Source organism: Anoplopoma fimbria, chromosome 24, assembly GCF_027596085.1.
Source record: "Anoplopoma fimbria isolate UVic2021 breed Golden Eagle Sablefish chromosome 24, Afim_UVic_2022, whole genome shotgun sequence".
Classification (NCBI taxonomy): domain Eukaryota; kingdom Metazoa; phylum Chordata; class Actinopteri; order Perciformes; family Anoplopomatidae; genus Anoplopoma; species Anoplopoma fimbria.
The window spans coordinates 13868850-13890390 of NC_072472.1; the positions used below are offsets into that span (position 1 = coordinate 13868850).

The 21541-nt window shown below is 42.6% G+C and overlaps 2 protein-coding genes across 4 annotated transcripts in view; one reads left to right on the forward strand and one right to left on the reverse strand.

The window, feature by feature from the left end:
• The first annotated feature begins 1137 nt into the window (after positions 1-1137).
• Positions 1138-3566, forward strand: zar1l (zygote arrest 1-like). Its single transcript, XM_054626448.1, has 4 exons — positions 1138-1890; positions 2666-2758; positions 2874-2948; positions 3077-3566. Exons 1-4 carry the CDS (start codon positions 1267-1269, stop codon positions 3218-3220), a joined length of 936 nt encoding a protein of 311 aa, XP_054482423.1. The 5' UTR covers positions 1138-1266; the 3' UTR covers positions 3221-3566.
• A 151-nt stretch (positions 3567-3717) lies between these two features.
• The window catches only part of fryb (furry homolog b (Drosophila)), a 58036-nt gene continuing 40212 nt past the window's right edge, over positions 3718-21541 (reverse strand). For 2 of the 3 annotated variants that reach the window (XM_054625184.1, XM_054625183.1), the window contains exons 37-55: positions 21412-21485; positions 19948-20098; positions 18790-18893; positions 17753-17844; positions 17517-17610; positions 17092-17311; positions 16763-16914; positions 16314-16501; positions 16107-16201; positions 15764-15962; positions 15433-15654; positions 14849-15047; positions 14645-14742; positions 14300-14470; positions 13837-13977; positions 13525-13710; positions 13249-13413; positions 12721-12795; positions 12163-12413 (exon numbers count right to left, since the gene is read on the reverse strand). In XM_054625184.1, coding sequence (XP_054481159.1) covers positions 12192-12413; positions 12721-12795; positions 13249-13413; positions 13525-13710; positions 13837-13977; positions 14300-14470; positions 14645-14742; positions 14849-15047; positions 15433-15654; positions 15764-15962; positions 16107-16201; positions 16314-16501; positions 16763-16914; positions 17092-17311; positions 17517-17610; positions 17753-17844; positions 18790-18893; positions 19948-20098; positions 21412-21485 — 2848 coding nt within the window. In that variant the 3' untranslated portion in view covers positions 12163-12191. Of the gene's footprint in view, positions 6534-7268; positions 7505-8373; positions 8485-9057; positions 9142-9254; positions 9354-9503; positions 9654-9818; positions 10024-10807; positions 11023-11133; positions 11272-11407; positions 11603-12162; positions 12414-12720; positions 12796-13248; positions 13414-13524; positions 13711-13836; positions 13978-14299; positions 14471-14644; positions 14743-14848; positions 15048-15432; positions 15655-15763; positions 15963-16106; positions 16202-16313; positions 16502-16762; positions 16915-17091; positions 17312-17516; positions 17611-17752; positions 17845-18789; positions 18894-19947; positions 20099-21411; positions 21486-21541 lie in introns of those variants that run through there. The other variant, XM_054625185.1, reaches the window with a different exon arrangement.

The window sequence follows — 21541 nt, forward strand, 5'->3', positions numbered from 1 at the left end:
TTTCTTTTTTTTACGGTAATGATCTCATAAATGAGACACGCTCACAATAAACATAACGCCCTCATTAGGGTAATATTCATGTTTCTTCCGAATAGACTTTTGTTAACTGCTTTTCAGTGGTGCTATTCATATCACAAAGGCTTCCATGTCTATTAAAGGATATTTTAACAAATCAGTGTGCGTCTATTTATGCAGCCTTTTCTCAGTTATTGCTAGGGAGCCTTTCATTTCCCCCTTTCCATTCACTGCTAACCTATTCATTAATATGCCACGTTTCCATGTAAGAACATCTGTTCCTCTTGTTACCTATGTGCATATACTTTGATTACACTTGTCATTGCTAAATATCCTGCGAAATCCACATTTTAAGTCACTAAAAATGCCTTTTCAAACTGGTTTACAGAAAATACAACTAAAAGGAATAGATGTCTAAAAGATCAGCAGCGTGCCTCATATTTCTCTGGGTCTCTGGCCCATATAGATAGATAGATATTCCTTTATTGATCCCCATGGGGGGAATTCGGGTGTTGCAGCAGCTCAAGTACAGAGTAAACAGATTAAGATAATAAATAAAAGATATTATACAATAAAATAAAATAAAAATAAACAATATGAACTATAGGGGGAGCTCCAATATATAATCTTTCAGATTTGCACCCCTAAAAATCCAAGCCACTATACTGCAGGTGCAGAACATGATAGATACATTCAGAGTTAACCAGAGAGTGATATGGGTGAAAGGAAAGCTTGAAAGCATGTTGTCACATTCTGTTAGAAGTAGGCCACTAAAGATTAGTGAGCACATGGCCTGTGGACTTTTAAGATAAAATAAGATAATCCTTTATTTTGCTGTCGAATGAGATTTTAACTAAATTACAGTGGATCATTTTAGGATGACCAAACATACATTGCGATTAAATAACACAGACCATAACTGTGAACATGTGAAGACAATAATTTGAATTAAATCCAAGTGCAATTACAATTAAAAACACGATTGTATCTTAACATTTAGGACATTACATTAATGAACATTAATTATTTAAGATGAACAACAGATTGTTTTTGCAGTTTATGGTTGATCATGTTCTTCCAGAATATAGGCATATACCATTTTTAAAACCCATCTGATTATTTCTGTATATGGCGGCTCAATTGGAGGACGCACAGCCCTTGTTCTCAATCAACCAATTAGTTGACTACCGCAAGAAGGCAACTGCTTAAATCCGAGCAGGAACAACTCAGAACCGGTTTCATGGCTCCAGGATGGAGGGGTTCCTGTCCACGTTTCCACCGTACAATGTGTGCGCTGGCCCGGCTCAGGACGGCGGCTGGGGGAAGAGAGAGGGCCGCTTCCTGATGCCCCAGGGCCTGAACTACCTGGAGCTCTGCAAGGCCATCCTGTCCCAGGTCAACCCCAGTTTACCCACTCTACTCAGGAGGGCCAACACCAAAGAGTGTGGCGTTCAAGTTAACGCCAAAGTGGATAAAGTCGTGCAGTGCTCGCTGGGTCCCAAGACGCTGTTCTGCCTGGAGGGGGACCGGGACCGGGACCGGGACCGGGACCACCACGGGTCCGGTAAGTCGCCCTCGAAGAGCCCGCAGCTCAGCAAACCGGACGGGAAGGCGCTCTACAGCACGCCGCCGCCGCCGCTCAGCACACTGCGCTTCCTGAGGCCCGTGTCCATCTACTCTCCGGTGTTTGACCGCAGGATCTTCGGGAAGAAAGTCGAGGATGAGGAGGAGGGAAGCAAAGGAGAAGGTGAAGCTGAAGCAGCCGGAAAAACTGAGTCTGACAAGGAGGAAGACACGGGTCACGGTGGAGAGGAGCCGGGGCAGGACTTCAAGACAACGCAACACAGGTCTTCTTTGAAGGGGTCAAACTTTCAGGTGGGTTTCTCTGATAGGAAACCCTAATGAGTTACACATTTATATAAAACATACATATGTTACACACACATTATAATTTCACATCACACACATGGGCACACACTCCTTTACACACACACACACACACACACACACACACTTCCACTTTGATGACTACTCATTTTCAGCTAGGAACATTGTTAAGACCATTAATAAGATAAATTCTTCATCAAACTTTCTGTATGTCGTTTACAGTCATTTTAAACATAGGCCAAGAAAGTGTGTGGTGTGTGTGTATATATTAACATGGAAATTAACAGCATAGAAGCACAAAACTGAAATGATTTGGAGGCTAGGCTTGATAGAAGGACCCTCTAAAGGACATATAGTGCACAAGATCGGGTAATAAAGACTCCCCTTAAGTACCTATCATGTTGGTTCATTCTGTGCTTTAGAAAATACAAGGTAAGGCTTCTTTTTATAGCACCTTTCAGCAAGGCAATTCAAAGTGTTTTTAAATGAGACCCAAAAAAGATTAAGTAAAGATGTAAAAGAAATGGGTCAATACAAAATTGTGAATGTGGTAAAATAGATCAAAATAATCAAAAATTGAAAAACATACTGAATCATACTTGTGGAAGTGCAAGTAATGCATGGATAGATTTCCTAAAAAGGCAAAGTCACACAGCAGTTAATACACGATGTGCCCTCTTTTCCCAGTTTGTGATTGAGTATTGGTTCTGATTCTATAAGTTTGGGACTTTAATTCATAATATTAATTTGTCTTTATTTTTAGTTCCTGGAGCAGAGGTATGGCTTTTTCCACTGCAAAAAGTGCAACATCCGGTGGGAGAGTGCTTATGTGTGGTGCATCTCTGGAACCAGTAAGGTAAGTGAATTTGTTGATCACTGCAATCTACGGTTTAGCATGCACACATTAAGGTTTGGCAAAATCTGCATTTATAATAGTAATTAAGATGAATTCCTTTTTTTCTTTTGGTCAGGTGTACTACAAGCAGCTCTGCCGGAAGTGTCAGGTAGGGTTTAACCCCTACAGAGTGGAATCCATCCTGTGTAAGGTACAGTAATACATTTTTTATTTTTATTTTTTATAAACAGTTTCTAAAAACTTGATCATCACTCCTCTGACTGCTCGCTCTTCCCTTTCTCCTTCCAGTCACTAACACTCTCCTCCCCTCTGCATCAGGGCTGCTCTCAGACTTGCTGCAGCTGTGAGAAGAAGCAGAGGCACATTAACATGAAGAGGCCTCACCGCCAGGACCTCTGTTGTCGCTGCAAGGGCATGAGGCTGTCCTGTGACGCCACCTACAGCTTCAAATACATTGTCTGAGCTGCCTTGCATCTAGTACCTGTACGTGTCACTAAAAAAAAAAAAAAAGTTGCCTCCAGTAACAGACAGAGGAGATTCATATATTCTCCTGCCAGCGAGTAGATGAATCTCTGTCTTGGTTGTTAATTTGATGCAACTTCTCTCTTTGTTTCCCTTCATCAGTCCTAGAGCTTAACTTAAACATGAAAACTATTTTTGTAAAGAGAAATGAAATTTATGAAATAAAAGAATTCTAGATATTGAATTTGCACCCATTCATTTAAAACCTTTATCTTTATACCCTGGCACAATCTTATTATATCTCTAAAAGCTCAGTTTGGTTTGACTCATGAAGCTTGAATGCACGCAACTTTAAGTATAATACCCTGAACAAAAAAAATACTGAGTGTTGAGCCCAAAGATTTTCAGTACTGTAGTGTCAAGAGACTATGTTAAAATGCATATGCAATCTTAAAAAAAGTTAAAAGTGAAATGCAGAAGAGATTACTTTGATATGTCTTTACTTTGACACAGACTTGTACAGAGCATCAACTCAAGAACAACTTCACAAAGGCTGTAAAAGTATTTACAAGGTGGAAAAAAACCCAACTACAGTCTTCATCTAAAAAGCTTTAAAAATGTGCAATTTCTTGTTCGGCATGCACACACACACACACGTTCTCCACACACAGGAAAGAAAAAACCCAAAACATACCCGCATGAGCTTAAAGCTCCCTTTTGTACCTCATACAAACATATCTTTCAGATAAAATATGATTTTTGTTAATAAATATTTTCAAACACTCCATACAGTACACAGAAGAGTCATGCATGGCAGTTTGATTTGAGAGAACAAACATCAATAAAAAAAACCTAAGTCAAATGAGTGTTGCTGATCAGATATAAATAGGAAAAAGATATTTGTACAGCAAATAGAGAGGAGGAGGGGGGGGGGGGGACAAGGAGTCACGAAAAGGGGTGACGACAGGAAGTGTTGGACTTCAGTAGTAGCACAGGGTTTTGTTTTGAACGCCAGCGATGAGTGCTGAATGTCAGCATTTCCCTTACGTGTAAGGTAACTACAAACCACACACAAACATATGCTACAATGGTTGTGCGCCCATAACTATTAATATTATACAGAGACAAAATATGTGAGTGTGTACATGCACCGTCCTCCGAGCATGTGAACACAAAAGGTCAACAGTGTAGGACAGTGAGAGAAATATACAGTGTGTACACTCTAATGATGCTACAACTTGCCACAGAGGAGTGCACAGATAATGGCATGATTAGTGTACCAATGTTTACAACAGTAGTCAGGAGACAAGCTGGTTCACCGATAAAGAATATAAACAGAGCAACGGCAGCACGAGGAGAAAGGCGTGAATATTCTGCTTCTGCTCTTTTGTTGATCAGTCTTTCAGTCAGTCTGGAGAGGTCAGACTTTTAGGGAGCAAAAGGGGACACTAGTTCGGTGGAAAGCTTTCATCTGGGCCATGCATTGCACAATTTCTCAAAACAGTAGACACAAGAGAAAAAAGCTATTCCAGTTTTCTGCTTCTTCTTCTTCTCCTCCTTAGTGAAAGTGACAGCCTTTTTCCTCTCACAGTAACAAAGAAATCCCCAGAAACATAACCTCCTTTCTGTAACATTTCAAAAACTAATACCAAAATTCCATTTAGTGCAATAGCGAAAACTCTACCAGCAATGTGCCACGGGAAGTTTCCTCACTCTCTCTGGCAATACTAACACCGAACAACATCCTTTCAGACGGAGGCAGTCAATCAAGTTCAATCAGGTCCGTCAAGTTCCTCTGGGAACAAAGTAAGAACTCAAAGGTCCGCAGGTACAGAATAGATTTAGTGCTGAAAGATGACCCTAAAGCAGGACTCAAACTGGGAGCACGTCAATCAATCTTACAACATGTAGCCGTAAAGCCAAGTTAGCGCTCGGATAGAATCACATCAGGTCGTCTTCATCAGCAGGCAGCAGTCTTTAGTATCTAGTCAGTTCAGTGATCCCATTATGTCTGGGACATGATTCAATGTTCTTAAAGTGTATAATCTGAAAGTATCTCTGAGATTTCATCGTTGCTTCAGGGATTGTTGGTTTCAGTCAGGATTCATAGAAGAGTCTGAGCTCTTTAGGTCCTCTTTCGTGGTACGTTTACGTCTTATGTCTGGACGTCTGACGGTTCAGCATTCAGGAGCCCCCCTACTTTCAATAGGGGCAGGGCGGCGTGCCCCACCTTCCCAAGGTAGCGAGATAAAGGCGTGGCAGCTCCACCGAGGGAACAACAGCAACCCCATGCGGCAGCCTCTCCTGGGTCGGTGGGGCAGGGAGGAGGGGGAGGAGGGAGAAGGGATGAAGATGGAGCAGGGCCGTGGGTTAACACTGTGTCATGGCCCGGGTGTACAACTGGGGATGGACTTAAGTGTTTGTATGGAGAGCGGGGGAAATGGGGGAGATGTGAACCCCGAGGGGGATCAGGAAGTGGGTTTGTGTCCGAGCGTGTGAGCAAGGTGGGTTCTGAGGCTACGGTCGGGAGCACGCTGGATGTACGAGATGATATCAGCCGTTTGCTTCTGTGTGTATGTAACAGTGGCGAACTGTGTGACGAATGTCCTCTGAAAGGATAATAAAGGTTAGTGTTCTCATCGAGGTAACTCCTCCTTGGCTCTTGTGTGTGCGGCATTGTAGAATGTGGTTGGCCTGGTGTGTTTGAGCAGCTGTGCGGTGAGAACAGGTCTGGGGGTTTAGGAAAATCACATAATGAGGTATCAGAGGCAGCAGTGGACGCGCATGAGGAGAGCAGAGAAATGTTTGGGTGGTGATCTAAATATGGTTCTGGCGCTGTGCAGGACGGTAGGCAGGTATCTGTCTGTTGCTGTGCAGGCGGGGCAGCAGATACACGGGAGGAGGGAGGGGCCATGTATGTGGGTGCTGGGCCTCCTCCGCAAGAGAAGGCTGAGACGAGAAGGGATGTGGAGATGGTTTCGGAAGCGTCAATGGTTGCAGCGACGGGGAAGGTAAGGGCGGGGAAGGAGGGGGTGGGGGGCTCCTGAGCTCCTGTCAGAGGCTGGTCCCGGAAGCGCTGGAGTCGGGGAGGTAGGTTGTGACCACCCGGTAACCCTGGGCGCGGCGGATCATCTCGCGGATCTCCCCGTTGAGCTCCAGCAGCTTGGAGCAGATCAGGCTGAGGTCCTGGCGGGAACCGACCAGGGCGATGGTGCCCGTCTGGCCCAGCGTCTGGTGGCGAAAGTAGACGTTGAGCAGTGTCTGGACCCCGCTCTCTGAGCCGCCGCCGAACACGCCGCAGGGCCACTTCCTCCTGCAAAACGAGATTAAAAAAAAGAAGGCGTTATAGGTGGATTTTAAGTGAGCAGAGTGCTATGTGTGCAAGTAAAGAAAATACTATATTTTGTGTATGCACATATGACAGCATGTTCGGGTCATTTTCTTGATGACGGCTTCTGCCTTTTGTAGTGGAGAGCAAAAAGAGGTGGTGAGGTCATGTTGATGTACAGTACCAGTCAAAAGTTTGGACAAACCTTCTCATTCAATGGTTTTTCTTTATTTTTTATTTTTTTCTACATTGTAAATTAATATTGAAGACATCCAAACTATGAAGGAACACATATGGAATTATGTGGTAAACAAACAAATGCTCAACAAACCAGAATTATGTATTTTAGAATCTTCAAAGTAGTTGAATGAGAAGGTGTGTCCAAACTTTTGACTGGTACTGTATGTTGGGCATGTTGGGTTTTTGATTCGTTTTCCATTACAGCAGTCAGTGTTGCAGCTTTATAAAGCAACACTTAAACACATAATGTATCCAATAATTTATCATACTACTGAATACATGAGATGGACTTGCCCTCAGATGCCCTGCTACTACTGCAAACACTTCAAAAGCATTAGTTTCAAAACAGTTCATCACTACACTTCGGTATACTTCTAAATTATGTTTCAGGATATATCTATTTTAACACAAACTCCTGGTCGTTGATGTCATCTGGCTGCAGTCATCTAGTGTAAGAGCTTTGACAGAATTGCCACTCACCTGCACTCCTGGATGTAGCGCACAGCTTTGGTGAACTCATGGTTCTTAAGGCACTCCAGTATGGCCTGCACGGCCTCCTCCGAGGTGGGGAAGCTGGGCACAACCATGGCTGCCACCTGGGTGGCGTGCGCATGAGTGTGGGCCAAGTGTTTGTGTTCCAGGTCGCTGGCTACAGCCGCCTCAGCCACCTGCAGGCTGGTCTTCAGATCAGTGAGCTCTCGAGACATGTTCAGGAGCTAGGACGTGGGAAGGAAACAGATCGGGGTTGAGTGTGAGAGCTTTTAAGTCATCTCAGAAGGAATGTTTATATCATTTGAATCGCTCAAGATTCACTTTAGGAGCCAGCAAAAAAGGGTTTTCTTCAGGTCAACAGCATTTAAAAACCTGAAGTAAAAAAATGATTTAAAATACATTTTGGAAGATCTAACTATCTTGTAATGTAGCCATGTCACGGTGAACTGACGGTGGGATCAGTTGATCTGGCCGGACCTGATATAATTCATTTCACTGACAGTGAGTTTGGCAATAAGGGACACCTGTTGGCCGCTGGTTTTATTTTGAGCTTCGTCTCCTCTGTGAAGGCTGGCACACACTGTGTAATAAACTGAACACTGCGCTAATGTGAGTAAATTGAGTTCAGCTGTATGCAGGTCCATGCCGTCATCTGTATTGGCAATAAGAGCAGAATTGCTCTTACGATGCTCCTTCTTTGTTGGATCTTTCTTATGATTATTATGTTTACTTTGATGTAGCAATGGGTGCCAATAGACCGTCTATTCGACAATTGAGTGGATACTTTATGTGTCTTGTATTCTGTTAATCTAACGTTGCACATCTGTCTGTGTGTTTTAGAGCTCTTTGAGCCTTTTTGTACGATGGTAGTGGGGGAAATCCGGCCGGGATTCTGCTGTTTATTTAAGCATAATTTTCTTATTTGTTTGTTTGTTTTCTGAGGAATAGTTGTGTGGGGTTAATCATGTTTTAGTTTTGTTTACAGCAGGTGAGCCACTGCCTTGGTGTCTTTTTATTTTCTTTGTTGCTAACCCTAACCCTGAACAGTGTATAGACTATAAATTCTGTCTTTATGAGCTAGGATTTGGCTCACCTCAGGCACAGAGCTGATAGCATGAACTTGACCAATGAGCGAGCAGTAGGACTGGAACAGTAGAAGAAGCTGGAAATGCAGCTTGTAGAGCCTCTGACAAAGCTCCAATTGCTAGAAGACATTAGAGAAGAACCAGGTCAGTTTCATCAGTAGCAAAGATCACGCAGACACAATATCACCACATATACATCCATATGCAAAGGAATACAAACACATAACAACATGACTAGCAGATTGTCTGATTGGCAAAGAATGTAAAGCAGTTTATCAAGAGGTAGTGAAGTGAAGAAACTTGTAAGAGAACTTACTGCAAGAGACTCCATTTGCTATACAGCGAGAGAGCATGTTAGGGCATCAGAGTGAGGTGAGAGGAAGACAAAGCATCAATCAAACACATGCACAGCGAAGTATAAACCATGACTATTCAGTTAGCTACCAAGAATTAGTAAAGAATACATAAAACCCAGCAGCTTTACATTTTATGTGACTGCTTGGTGGCTGGGGGAAAAAAAGACAAGAAACTACTGTAGCTAACACACTGCAAACATGCAAAGAGAGCAGAAATCTCAGTGTGACAAAGAGGCAAAGAGAATTAGAATTACAGAACACAGATGCTGAAGTTACCCGTATGTTGAGCGTGTTTGCCTGTAAAACCTAGATAACATGTAAACAAGTTGCCTGTACCTTCTCCTCTGAGTCTCCAGGCTGGCATGTAACCACGCTGTCACCGGGGCACCTGGGAAATGTGTCCTTACAGTTCCTCAGCCACTGAAGTAAAAAAAAATAAATGATGAGAGATGGTGAATATTTTGTTTAGTTCGTCATACATGAAAAAAAACAAAAAAACCAGATTTAAAAATAACGTGTAGATGTTAGGTTACCGATAGAGCAGCGTCCTCTTTGGTGTTGTAGGTGTCCAGGTACTCCTGAAGCTCCAGTGCACTGAACTTCATTTTCTCGAGGAGACCGTATGACATGATCTGGAAAGACCAAACAAATGAGTTCAGAGCATTAGACTGGCATGCCAAATTCAACACAAATCCCATTTCCTACTGTTTACACACCACCATATGCTGATCCAATCAACACGCTGTTATCAACGGCTAGTCAATTATGTCTGCAATACTCACCGTGTCGGCGTCAATGTAGATTGTGGGACAATCTGAGCATGTGGTCAGCATCTGAGACGACCTGAGGAACTTTGATCCAATGCCCCTCAAACCCTCTCCAAGGTAAGTTGCAACATCAGTGGTCAGGAGGCAGAATTTTCCCTGGATATTCTGGGAAAGAAAAGAAAGTTCGATGTTGTACAGCTTCACATACATGCATGTAAATTCTACTGGATGTGAGAGTTAGCTTGAAGAGAAAAAAGAGAATCATAGTTACTAACAGGGACAAAAATATGCATGAACGAATAATTCCAACTAATCCTTCCTGGGATTTACCGTAAAGAGAGATGAGAAGACTTGAAAAGTGTGAACGGCACAGGATCCATCTGAGTCGGTCACCAGCTGGTTGATGTGAAAACGCCACGCCTCCTCGGCGTCGTCACACACTGTGGGTTGGAAGGCTGCCAAGATGGCGGAGAAAAATGGAGAGGGGGGAGGAGGAAAACCGAGGTCTTCCAAGTCATCTACATCATCGCGTAAGCTGTCGCCATGGAAATGGGAAAGATAGGGGGGTACAAAGAAAAAAAGGTTTTGATACCTTCCCCCCATAAAAGGTTTTCTATCAAAGTCAAGTGCCCAACTAGCTCATGGAATTATATGAGTTGGATAATGCGATTGCCTCTGTTCAAGTAGCATTTTCTCTAAAAATGATTAGTGTTTTTCAAAGCTAGCCTAATGTACAGGTAAAAGGGGCATAGAAAGGGCCAGGATTAATAGAAATCAACAGAAGGAATTATATAAAAGGAATTATTAAATATTAGAGAAAATACCTGGAAAATCAGTATAATAAATGCCAAACACAAACTGCGGCAACAAAGAAAAAACAATGATCATATACTGAATCTTACTAAAAGGGATATAACATGTACAGCTTGTAGGGGTTGAGACATACTACCCACATATATCGCAGTGTTTTCATTCAGTGATTTAGTTACTTACACAAGGTTTAAAGTCTATTTTTAATGAAGTGTTTTTATTTTTACTGGAGGGTTGCGTATATGAAAATGCAAATAAAAATATGTTCTCTGAGAAAAGTATTTACATCTCACTTCATTGTGAATGACAGCATGTAATAAATGACCTGATCTGTCCCAACGCTATGTGCTCAAGCATTCTTGTTTGTGACAGATTAAAATCAGTGCTTAGACTGCAGCTTAACCGAGGTTTAGTCCCAATGTCAGTCAATCTGCCAGTTGATAAAAAGTTCCAGTGAAACAATATTCCATATTGTTTCCTGTTCTTTTACTCCTGTCTGTCACATTCACCTGGGCAGACAGTTGGGGTCTAGAAAGTCCAGCGGTGGTTGGCAGTAGTCTGCGTTGAGGGTGTGGTCCAGACTGGGCAGAGGATCCATAGGTTGCCCCGGCAACTCCAGGGTGAGACTCTCGCCGCAGTCTGAGCCGTGAGGGAGCTCGTTGGTGCTCAGCGATAGTTCGTCGTCCTGGGCCTGAGTGTCTTCATCCTCCCCACACACCCTCCCCTGAGGAGAAAAAACATATACATTTTTTCAGGAGATAACAAATGCATCTGTATTTATACACAAGTGCATATGTTTATGTGTATGTGTATGTTTATGTATATTAGTCCTCACATGTAGAACCCCGTGATAATCATGGAGTGCTCCCTGTCCAGGTGTGGTAGCATTGAGGGATAGTGGGTCGACAGATGTGTCGTAAGAAGTAGACAGAGAATCAGAGTGATTGGTTTCCTCCGATGGAGAAGGGTTCGTCTGGAACAGGAAGGCAAACAAGGGATATCTATCATTTTTATTGACTTATTCTGTCAAATCCAGTCATTGCAATAACAGACAATAAAGTTTCAGTGGATTTAGATGTGGCATTGTTTCAAAAGTTAAAGCTACACACAAGCTGAGAGTGAGAGAGGCTCTGGCTGGTTGAAGACTCCTCTTCCTCTGAGGACTCGTCTGAGTCGTGGGGGTCCTCGTGACCCAGACTGGGGGTGCTGCCTGAGTGCTGGCTCTCCTCCAACATGTCACCCAGCTCTGTGCTGTCCAGAGAACGCCGGCGCACGCCCCAATTAAAGTTGTCGACGGTCTCGCCCTGGATTAAACACACACACACATACACATTGGAAGACAAGGGCAGAGGCGATGGTAGCAGTGAATTTCACTGCTGTGAGGAGAACATTTTGATGAAAACATGAATAGTTGCTGTCTAAGAGCGTCTGATGAAAAGCAAAAGCTGCAAAAATGTTATTCATGGCATGAAAATATGCTGGAAAGGCTGTCCGCAATCAATATAGCCACAATATAATTAATCTCCGTTATGGCCAATAGCAATAAGGTCAGAAATGTAGTCCTGCAACCAAGCTGTGAGAGCAAAATGAAGCAGAAGCATCCTTTGTTTTTTCAGTGGGAAACAACAGAGCCAGCAACACCACAGCACTGATTAAAGCTAATGTAAGTGCTCAGTGTGAGAGACCTTACCTGGAGCTCCTAGGCAGCGAGGGGAAGAGAGAGAGACACAGAGTTAGACAGAGAGAGAGACAAGGAGGAGGGACAGAGAAATACATTTCAAATGTAAAAGAAAGACAGACAGATAAAATGAAACACGTATCAAAAGGTAAAAGGGAAGGAAAGAGACAGATACTTTACTATCTACAGTTATAATCAAATGACATGTCTAGCACTCATAGGGACTCAAAGTGTGTCTGTAAAATACAGTAAAATATAAATTTCACCTCTCCGTCCTCCAGCTCCACATCCAGGAAGTCAAAGTCTCGGAAGACCCTGAACTGCTGCTCGCTGGCGGTGTCGTCTAGAGTGTCATCTCTGGTTCCGCCCTCCTCTGATGACACGCCACTCTCCCGTACCTCCATCATGTCCAAGTCGCCACACGATGAGAAGATGACCTGGCAAGAAGGAACAAAAAGGTATTAACACTCGTCAAAGACTTCTGGTGAAGCTTACATATATACAACAACTTTCTTATAAAATACATTCATATATGGAAAGATATATTCATTTATTTTATAAGAAAGGAATAATTATTTACCTTTGCTAAGATAAATAATTCAAAAGACTGACTTTTAAAACAGAATACAGAGAACACAATTTGCCTAAAACAAAAGTAACTTCCGCCCATTTTAGTTTTTTTTTTTACAGTGTTAACAAGTCAACAGTACAGGTTTTGTAAACAAGACATGGGAGGCAGCTTACAGATGGGTTCTTGGTGAGTCCAACTTCTTGTCCACATAGAGACAAAACATTCACCAGCTTCTCTCTGGTTCTTTTCTGTATGAAGGAGACAGACAGAAATAAAGGGTAATAATCAAAGAGGGAATAGGCATAAACTCTTCTCTTTCTTGGGTTGTTCATTGTTGAATGCCTCAGATGTTTAAAAATCAATAAATCAGTTGAGCCCAATGTTTTCCATGACTTTAGCATTTACATTTATACAAAGTCTAGTATGGTTTGCTTGTGCTATTAAACTAAGGCAAGCATAAACAGAGAAAGAAAACAAATGGTGTGAGCCAACATGTCATTGGATAAACAGTAACAAGTAGTGGCAATTCTTTTTTTGCAGTTGTATATTACAATTGACTGTTTCTAAACAAGTGTTAAAATATTAAGCAGCATTGAGGTGCCAAATCCAAACAGTTAGAGTTACGCAAAGAAATGGACATAAACAAGACCGATCTGAAAATGTTGATGTGGTGATACCATAATGTAGGTGTCTAACTCTACCTGAGAGGACTGCGGTCGCCTCCAGCTGACGGGCACCAGGATAGTGTTGGAGTTGGATCCAGAGGAGGTGGAGGAAGTACTCCGGGTCACAGCCATGGCTCTGGCCTTCCCCTCTCTACCCCCTGAACCCTGAAGCTCATCGAACCGACGCCCAATCACTGGAGTCTGTAAAGAAAACAGTAAAGTGGGCTCTCGTGAAAATGCTTGAGGGGTTTGAATCTCACAAACACACATCTAGTCCTCTTTTTTTCTCTGACACTTTTGTAGTTTCTTCACCTCAGAGATGTCAAAGGTGAAGTCCAGTGTTTTCCCAGGCAGAGCCTTGGCTGATCCGTCCCACACCCTGCTGACCTCCAGGTTGGACAGGTCACCCTGCGAGTGACCGTACACCGGATGAACTAGGCTGGCAGAGCGTGACACCACCAACTTCAAGATGTTTAAGGCATCCTTCCAGTGCACGGTCTATGGAAACACAAACACAGTATAGAGTATTAAAGAGACAGCAGTGCACACTTTCTATTACGCAAGAAAACACAGAGAAGTAGTGGAAAACGGATTTGTTTAACACAAAGTACTGTAAGGAGTTACCTGCACAAACTTCTCAATGGTCTTGGTGACATCAGCGTTAAACTGTTTCACATGTACAGCAGTCAGGTCCATGTGGCTGAGCAGGCAGTAAATGATCTGGAGGAGAGACTGTTGCATGCTGGGAAGGCCCTTATCTAGCAGCTGAGAGATGAAGAGAGACATTTAGTGATTAACAAAGCATGCAACCACTCAATTCATCTCGCTTAGCGGCAAAGACTAAAGGCATCTGGTCAATGCAGATAACTGAAAAGTTTAAACTTTCAGTAAACTATCAACGTGACTCCATTCTGCACCACACTCAAGAAACAGATCACTTGGTAGCTGTCCTAACTTCACAAACACTGACAACTTTCGATCCTAAAATGCAATGAGTTAAATACATGTAGTGTACCCTTGCAGCCACACTAGGAGAAATCTAACCGTGTAAAAATAAGGTATGCAATGCATGTTTATTAGCAGTTACCTCAGCCATATAGGTGACCATGTTGAGCGTGATTTCGGAGAAAGCCTCGTGGAGGTAGCGGCAAACCACGCTGACCCAGGAGAAAGGGTCCCGTGTGTAAGAACGCGTCTTATAGAGAGTCATCACATGGGCCAAATGAGACAGCTTTGTGTTCTTTTCCACCAAACACACCTGGGAGGGCGGAGAGGGAGAGTTTCTTTTTTAGCTTCTGTGCATGTTTATTCCTCTGGTCTTTTTTTAGACAATCTTGCTTTAACACTTTAAAAAAGCCTAATTTAAGCTAAAGGAAACGGAAGTAAAACCAATGAAATTTAAGTAAGGCTCAAGTAAAGAATTGCATCATACCTGTGCGATCCTCTCAGCACTCTCCTTACAAAACTGAGTTGGATGGCCAAAGTGCAGCACCAGGTGAGGCAGCAGACAAAGCACATTCAGAGGGAAACCTGCACAGGGAGAAGAGGTTAAACATCAGACACCATCCATTATAAATTTAAACTATAGACATGTTTGTTTTTAGCTAATAAAATATCACAGCATGAGTATACATACCTATAGACTGAGAGCTGTCAACAACAGGCACGCGGGAGACTGGCGTGAGCTGGCAGAAGAGCTGTAAGGTGAGGTCAGAGGTGGCCTGGGACGTAAAACCTTTCAACAGAAGCTGCTGAATCCCAGAGAACCCGCTCCACCTCAGCTGAGCCTGCAGCTTCTCGAGGCGTTCGCGGTTTTCCGCTCTGTCTAAGGGCACCTGGGGAAAAAAGTTTTTCGGTTTAACTGAAACTGGAAGTTGATTGTATTATCTAGTTTCCTCCATAAATGCATTCTGACAACCTGATGCGTTTGTATTTTTTCTTAGCGAGTTGCTTTTCCTTCTGCACAGAACTGATAGCTAGGAAACACTTTATATTTATGAGAGAAAAATATCCCCCATAAATATAATAAACAGTGCAATTTTAAGCCATACTAGCAAGCACATGAGGTTCTTAGGATGGCTGGTCCACTTGGTAGTAAGGAGCAGCACAGCCTTCAGCCATTGCTTGCACTCTTCTGCTTCTAGTCTTACCTCCGTCCGAACTTATGCTACTACAATTAAATATTTCCCGCTTAAGAGCAGTAAATTTCATCTCATCTACCTTTGACAGCAACTTGTGAACGAGGCGTAGTGACATCTGATATTCAAACTCAAAGTCTGACTCCATGAGGGACACCGCCACCCAGAAGACTGTGGCAAGTATTGTTGAAGGATGGGAAACATGGGCAGGATCCGACAGAACGCTGGGATCGATGCGATTGGTTGATGATGTGCAGGACCCGGGGGTTCTTCCTGTTCGGGCGAGGCCATGACTGTTGCAGGCCTGTAGATTGGAAATTATATATAACACTGATATTAGTAAAATGCACTGTGTTCAACAGGTCTACTCCAGCATAAAGGTGTCACAGTAAACAACAGTCTTCCTCTCTTGCCTGTATGCGATCCAGAGTTGCACTGCGGGGAGGATCGCTCAACTGGTGGCCGCACTCGCCAAACTTCTTGGGGACGGAGTAGGAGCGCTGGTGGCGTTGGGACGACAGACCGACAAAACCCGGGCCGGGGAAGTTCAGCTGACCTGTGCTCTTTCTGTTCATCAGTTTTTCACTAGTCACGAAGTCTGGTGAGGACGTCCTGTAAATCAAAAAATGAATATATCTGAATATGATTTCAGATGTTGAGTAGTGTGTCCTTGTGTCAAATCACAAGGAAATGAGTTATTGCAACATAAAGGCTGGCTGAACTTGTATTTTTCACTCATAAAGAGCAGAGGCCTACCTGGTTAGAGCTGCCATAAGGTCGCTGTTTTTCAGACACTCTGCTAGATTCACCACCACTGACTCCAGCGTCAGCAGCACCTCCATCACATAGCCCTGAAAAAACACCAGCATGCATTCTCATTTACAGAGTAAAGATGGTGTGAAGTGCTGCGGTAGTTCTCTCATATACTGTCATTAAACCCGACAGTCTCTCGCTGTAGCTCACCTGCACCTCGTCCCCGTGTTCTCCCACCACCTCAACGAGGCGCGAGACCAAATCAGAGACGGCGTGGTTGTTGATTGGCTGTTTGAGGGCTCTGAAGATTTGGAAAGAGCGCCCAGCGTAGTGACGCGAGGAGCTGCACAGAGCCGTCTGTAGAGCGACATCGCTCAGCTCATGCTCCAGGTGGAAGTCTGTAGAAATGGATTGGTACAAAGACACATTTAGATACACCCATGCAGGTTTGTTTCGAGATAAGAGCTAAGATCAGGAGACTCTATTTGCTTCTGGACTTTAACATTAATTTTGTGCCAATGTGATTTTGCATTAAGTGAGAAGGCTTTAAATAAATCATCTTGTAATGGAATATGGATTTTCAGAAATGCTACATGTGGGCCCTGATATTTCTGTTATTTAGTGAAAGACATTTGACATTATTGTGAGCAGTTCCTCACCTGACTTTGACTCCTTAAAGACAGAGACGACGTGGCGTAGGAAGTTGGAGAGCTGCTCCGTGCTCTTGGAGTTGGGGTTCTTTGGCGTGATGTCCTCATGCACCCACAGCGGCCCAAACGCTCTGAGCAACAACAACACAGTACTCCAGGCACTGTATACCCACCACCAGTAGCACCACATACACGTTACACAAGCACTTAAGTGTGTGCGTAGGGCACACAGAGTGCATTACAATGAGACACAGATGCACTTTGCTACCACACCTGCTCGAACGTTTGTTTACCAAACGGTCTAGAATTTCACAAACCGTGACTGTAGGTGTGTGTACCTGGTGGAGAGGAACTCGATGAGTTTGTTCGTCTTCTCTTCAGTTTCGTTGGTCGCATCCTCGAGGTCCTCCAGGTCATCGGGTGTTACGAGGGGCAAATTTCCTACACTGCCCGCAGTGCTGCCTCCACCAAGACTGGCAGAGGAAGAGTTGGAGGTGGAGCTGAGGCCGGAGTCCGCCACTGGAGACGCCTGCCACTCTCGCAGGAAGTCAGGTGTATCTAAGTGAACACGATGATAGAGTACACAGAGTACACCATTAATATATTGCCCTGCAGCTTTATAATATTGTTATGCACTGCACTGTTTCAACACATTTTATTGATTCTCTCAAGTGAAAACTAATCAAACCATCATTTCTATACATCTGTAAATGTCACAGGATTACTAAATGTGTGTATGCATGTGGAATATTTTTCTACTTACGAGTCTGCTGGTACTCTGTGTGGTAGCTGGACTTAATGGTGAGGGTCTTGTTGTCACTTATCTCCCTCGTCAGCATCAGAACTGAGGCTATTACCTGGAAACACAAAAAGAGGAAGACTCTTCAGTGGCTGTTAAAATTCATTTTTGACCAAAGACATTTTTCATTGCCACTTTATGCAATGCTAGTTCAGGCTAAAATAGCATCATAACAACAGGTAGGAGGATCCCACTCTGACCTGGAAGTTGTTGTTGCAGGAGAGAGCAATAAGGAGGTGGAGAAGGAGACGTTTACTGTGTTCATAGACCTCCGGTCTGTAGTGGTCCAGACCTGCCAATAAAAAACACATCCAGTCAGACAACCATGATTAAGATTACTATAATATACTATACTATATTATACTATAACAGACAGGTTTAGGTATGTACAAAGAAAGAGAAATCCACAGCAAAATAACTAAATGCCTGTTTTATTCATTAACTTGTATATTGCTAGATACTGTTACTCTGTCCAGATGTGTTGGTGTACAATTTCTTAAAAGGGCCACTTGTATAAGGGCTTTATTGGTTACCATGACAACATTTCTCCCAATACACTGCCAGTATTAACATATGAAACATTACAAGATGATTTCTTAGACAACGTCAAGAACACAGTGGCACAGATCGGATGATAACTTGAGTGTTAGAATGCTGAATATGCGTAATAATACATTTCTGCACAGCTGACAGGGGAGGTATGCACATGTCTTGGTGAGAAATGCCGGCCCAGGGGAACGCGTCTGTGTCTTTGATGACGCAGGAGAACGGTCTGTCCTGAAATGCATGTTTGTGACGGATGGAGATAAACCCTCACACTATCACATGGTGATCTTAGTGGACGTCACAGAAAATGCCTACACACCTCAAAGTTATTTTTGTGTGTCTTTGTTCGTGTGTAGACCTTTTGGGCAGGCCAGTAAATGATGACTTTCAATAATCTCTTGTTAGTTCAAGTTCCTCCTTAAGTCCACCTCATGTCCCCTCATTGGGAGGTAAGAGTGAGAACGGCTGGAGAACTTCATATAGTTGGCCAGCCAGCTAGTCCAGTTTTACACACAGGAAAATGACACTCTCCAAAATTGATGTGGTCAGAATATGCATGACACTTAGGCTGTTTTCTTATACTTTCTTCTTTTTCTTCTTTTTTTAAGATGAATCACCTAAAGGCTAGCCTAGTTCCAAGAGAAAGATAAATCATATCTGAGTTATATATGTCTGTGTTGTGTACGCCTACCCAAGAAGAGGGCATGTAGTAGCAGGGGCAGGTGTAAAGCCCAGTCTTCTCTCACGCTGTGGTCCACCACCATTTCCGTCATGAAGATCACTGCGATGTTACACCTGAGAACCAACACACACAGATCCAGTGAGTGCATAAAATATCAACAATGCTTGTTCCCATGGACTGTGGGGTGGTGTACTGAGGAATGTGATTATTGAAGGCTTGAGTTCAAGCACATGTGACATCAGTTAGTACAAAAGTCTTCTTCTGTGACAAGTATCCTAAAGATTTAGCCCCGACAACAGAATAAAGAGTCAATAGGTAATGATTTGTCCTTCAATCAAATTAAGGCTGCAACTAATTCATAATCAATTAATCGTTTTGGTCTATAAAGTCTTTGTCAATAAAGGTTGTGTCTTCAGGTTGGTTGTTGAGCAGTCTGAACCAGTGATCTTTCTTTAATAAAAGGTGACTTAAATCAAAACATAGTCATATCAATAAAGAAAAAAGCTCAAGACAACTACAATCAATAGAAAACTAGTATTGGTTTTTCCTCTTAAATGTACTTCGGTCATAAAGTGGATCTCTGTTAGTAAGTTAAGGAATGTGCTTTTGGCATCTTGACTCGGATTGTGCAAATAAGTGATTTCCACGTTTTTTTAGGCAGGTGTATCTCACTATATCCCTCAGTGCATATCATAATGCAAGTCTTATTCCAGAAACTGCTTTTGTGTGTATATTGCTGCTGGAATTGACGCTTCTCTCTAACGATAATTAATATGACAAACTGCACATACAGAAACTGTATAATGCCTGATTTATTATTAATGTAATAAATCTAGCGTGAAAGTCATCATCACTAATGACTTTTGAGGTGTTGAGAGAGATGGAGAAGATAGATTAGTAAATCCCTTCTTATATTCATTCTCTGCATAGCAGAGACAGAGCAGTCTGGCTGGCTTTCGTTCTGTGCTGGGATTTATCAGACCATCTGTGAGAGGAGGTGTAACTAGTCTGTGTGAGAAAATACCTTTCTTCGCAGAGTCTGCTGACACGTTGTTGCAAGGAACATTGCTGTTCAAACATAAATTTAAGTTTTCTGCATGGAATTTTTTCAGGTTGTTTCAGAGCGGATTGTCTGTTTAGTGTGCGTTTATGTTTGTTTGTGCATACCTATGCAGTGGTCCTCTGGGTGTGATGGTTTCTGGGAGGTAGTCAACCAGAGGAGCCCAGCAGCCTCCGTTAATAGGCATGGGTAACGGCTGAGGATGGTTGGTTTCCAGGACACCCAGTATCCAACCAGCATATGGTGGGATTGGGTCGGCTACAAAAACAGACCAATCACAATATGTAGTTCATTTATCTCACATCTCATATACACAAGGCTCTCTCTCTCTTAACTTTAATGACCTTCAAGAACAAAAAAGTTCTCACATGTAAATATCACAGCAGTGACAAACAGCTAATGTGACATTTGCGGTTTGCCTAAAGCAGCTCATTCAAAACGTGTGGAATTCCAAACATGAGCTAAATTGCAGTCCAGGTATTTCAACAACAAAGTGGTACTTCAGCATGTTTGCAGGTTTTGGTACTTAAAGTTATAATTACCCTATTTAGCCTATTTTTTAGGCTAAACATATTCTGTTTTAAAAAGTACATATATAGAATTTAAACTATTTAAAAGGTACATGATTGAAATGAGATATGAAAGTACTTGTGGTTCAATGAAAGTCTCTGTTATGTACCTATATACATTTTATGATTATTATTTAGCTTTAATGATTTTTAAGCACATTTTTTTTGATACCAACCTTCAATGAATGTGAAACTACAGGCGCATAATTAAACTTACCAGCTGCAAGAAAATCTCACCAGCACCCCTTAAGCTCACCATCTCATTTAATTTATCTGTACAAAACTAAAAATGACAATTTGCCATTTTACGGAAGTTGCTTGGCAGCCAGCAGAGACTACATGAACATATGGTCCCAGTCAAGAAATAGACTGACACATCACCTAAGGGACATCAGTTCATTTTCAGCAAGAAATCAGAATGTATTTCCAAAAAGCTGAACCTTTTTAAAAAGTAAAACATATGTTCTGAGGAAGATTTTTTCCTCTTTAACTGCTTGGCAACCTGTACTTGACCTGTTACAGCTCTGCTTGGTCACATGAGTACTACCAGCAGCAGAGTCATGCCTCGAAGCCTCACAACACAGACGCTTGCTAAAGATAGACTGGGCACCATCAGTGTAGTTGAGGTTAAATCTGTGTATCTGTGTCAAAGTGGACAGTGTTGGGCTTTGGCTTGTGTCCAAACAACATGTTTTATATATAACTACAACATAAACAACAAAGATTTAATGCAGAGAATAAGACACACAGGTTTTAGCTTGGCCACACCAGAATAGCTGTGTTTATTCCGTCTGTATGGAGGGAATTAGTGACAATTAGAACAAAAGTCTTATGTTAAAGTGGTGAACATAATGGACTTACACGAAGACTCCATGTCCCTAAGCGTTTTCCAAATAACAGACAGCTGTGAGTCCCCTTGGGCTGTGTGTGTCGGTGTGAGTACACATTATTAAAATAAAGCAAGTTTGTGCATTCATTCTCATGAGAACCAAAACAACTTACTCTTTTCATCCTCGTAGGAGCCCCCGGAGCTGTTGCTGTAGCGAGACTCCAGTCTGTTGTGAGCCCTGGCCATGCTGAGATAAGTGCATGAAATTAAAAGTTTAAAATACAGAATTTGATAAATGTACGT

Excerpts from the sequence above, each read along its gene's own strand:
- zar1l (XM_054626448.1), top strand. The coding sequence starts at position 1,267 with ATGGAGGGGTTCCTGTCCACGTTTCCACCGTACAATGTGTGCGCTGGC. Across the intron at positions 1,891-2,665 it reads TGAAGGGGTCAAACTTTCAG|TTCCTGGAGCAGAGGTATGG; the intron begins GTGGGTTTCTCT and ends CTTTATTTTTAG. Across the intron at positions 2,759-2,873 it reads GCATCTCTGGAACCAGTAAG|GTGTACTACAAGCAGCTCTG; the intron begins GTAAGTGAATTT and ends TCTTTTGGTCAG.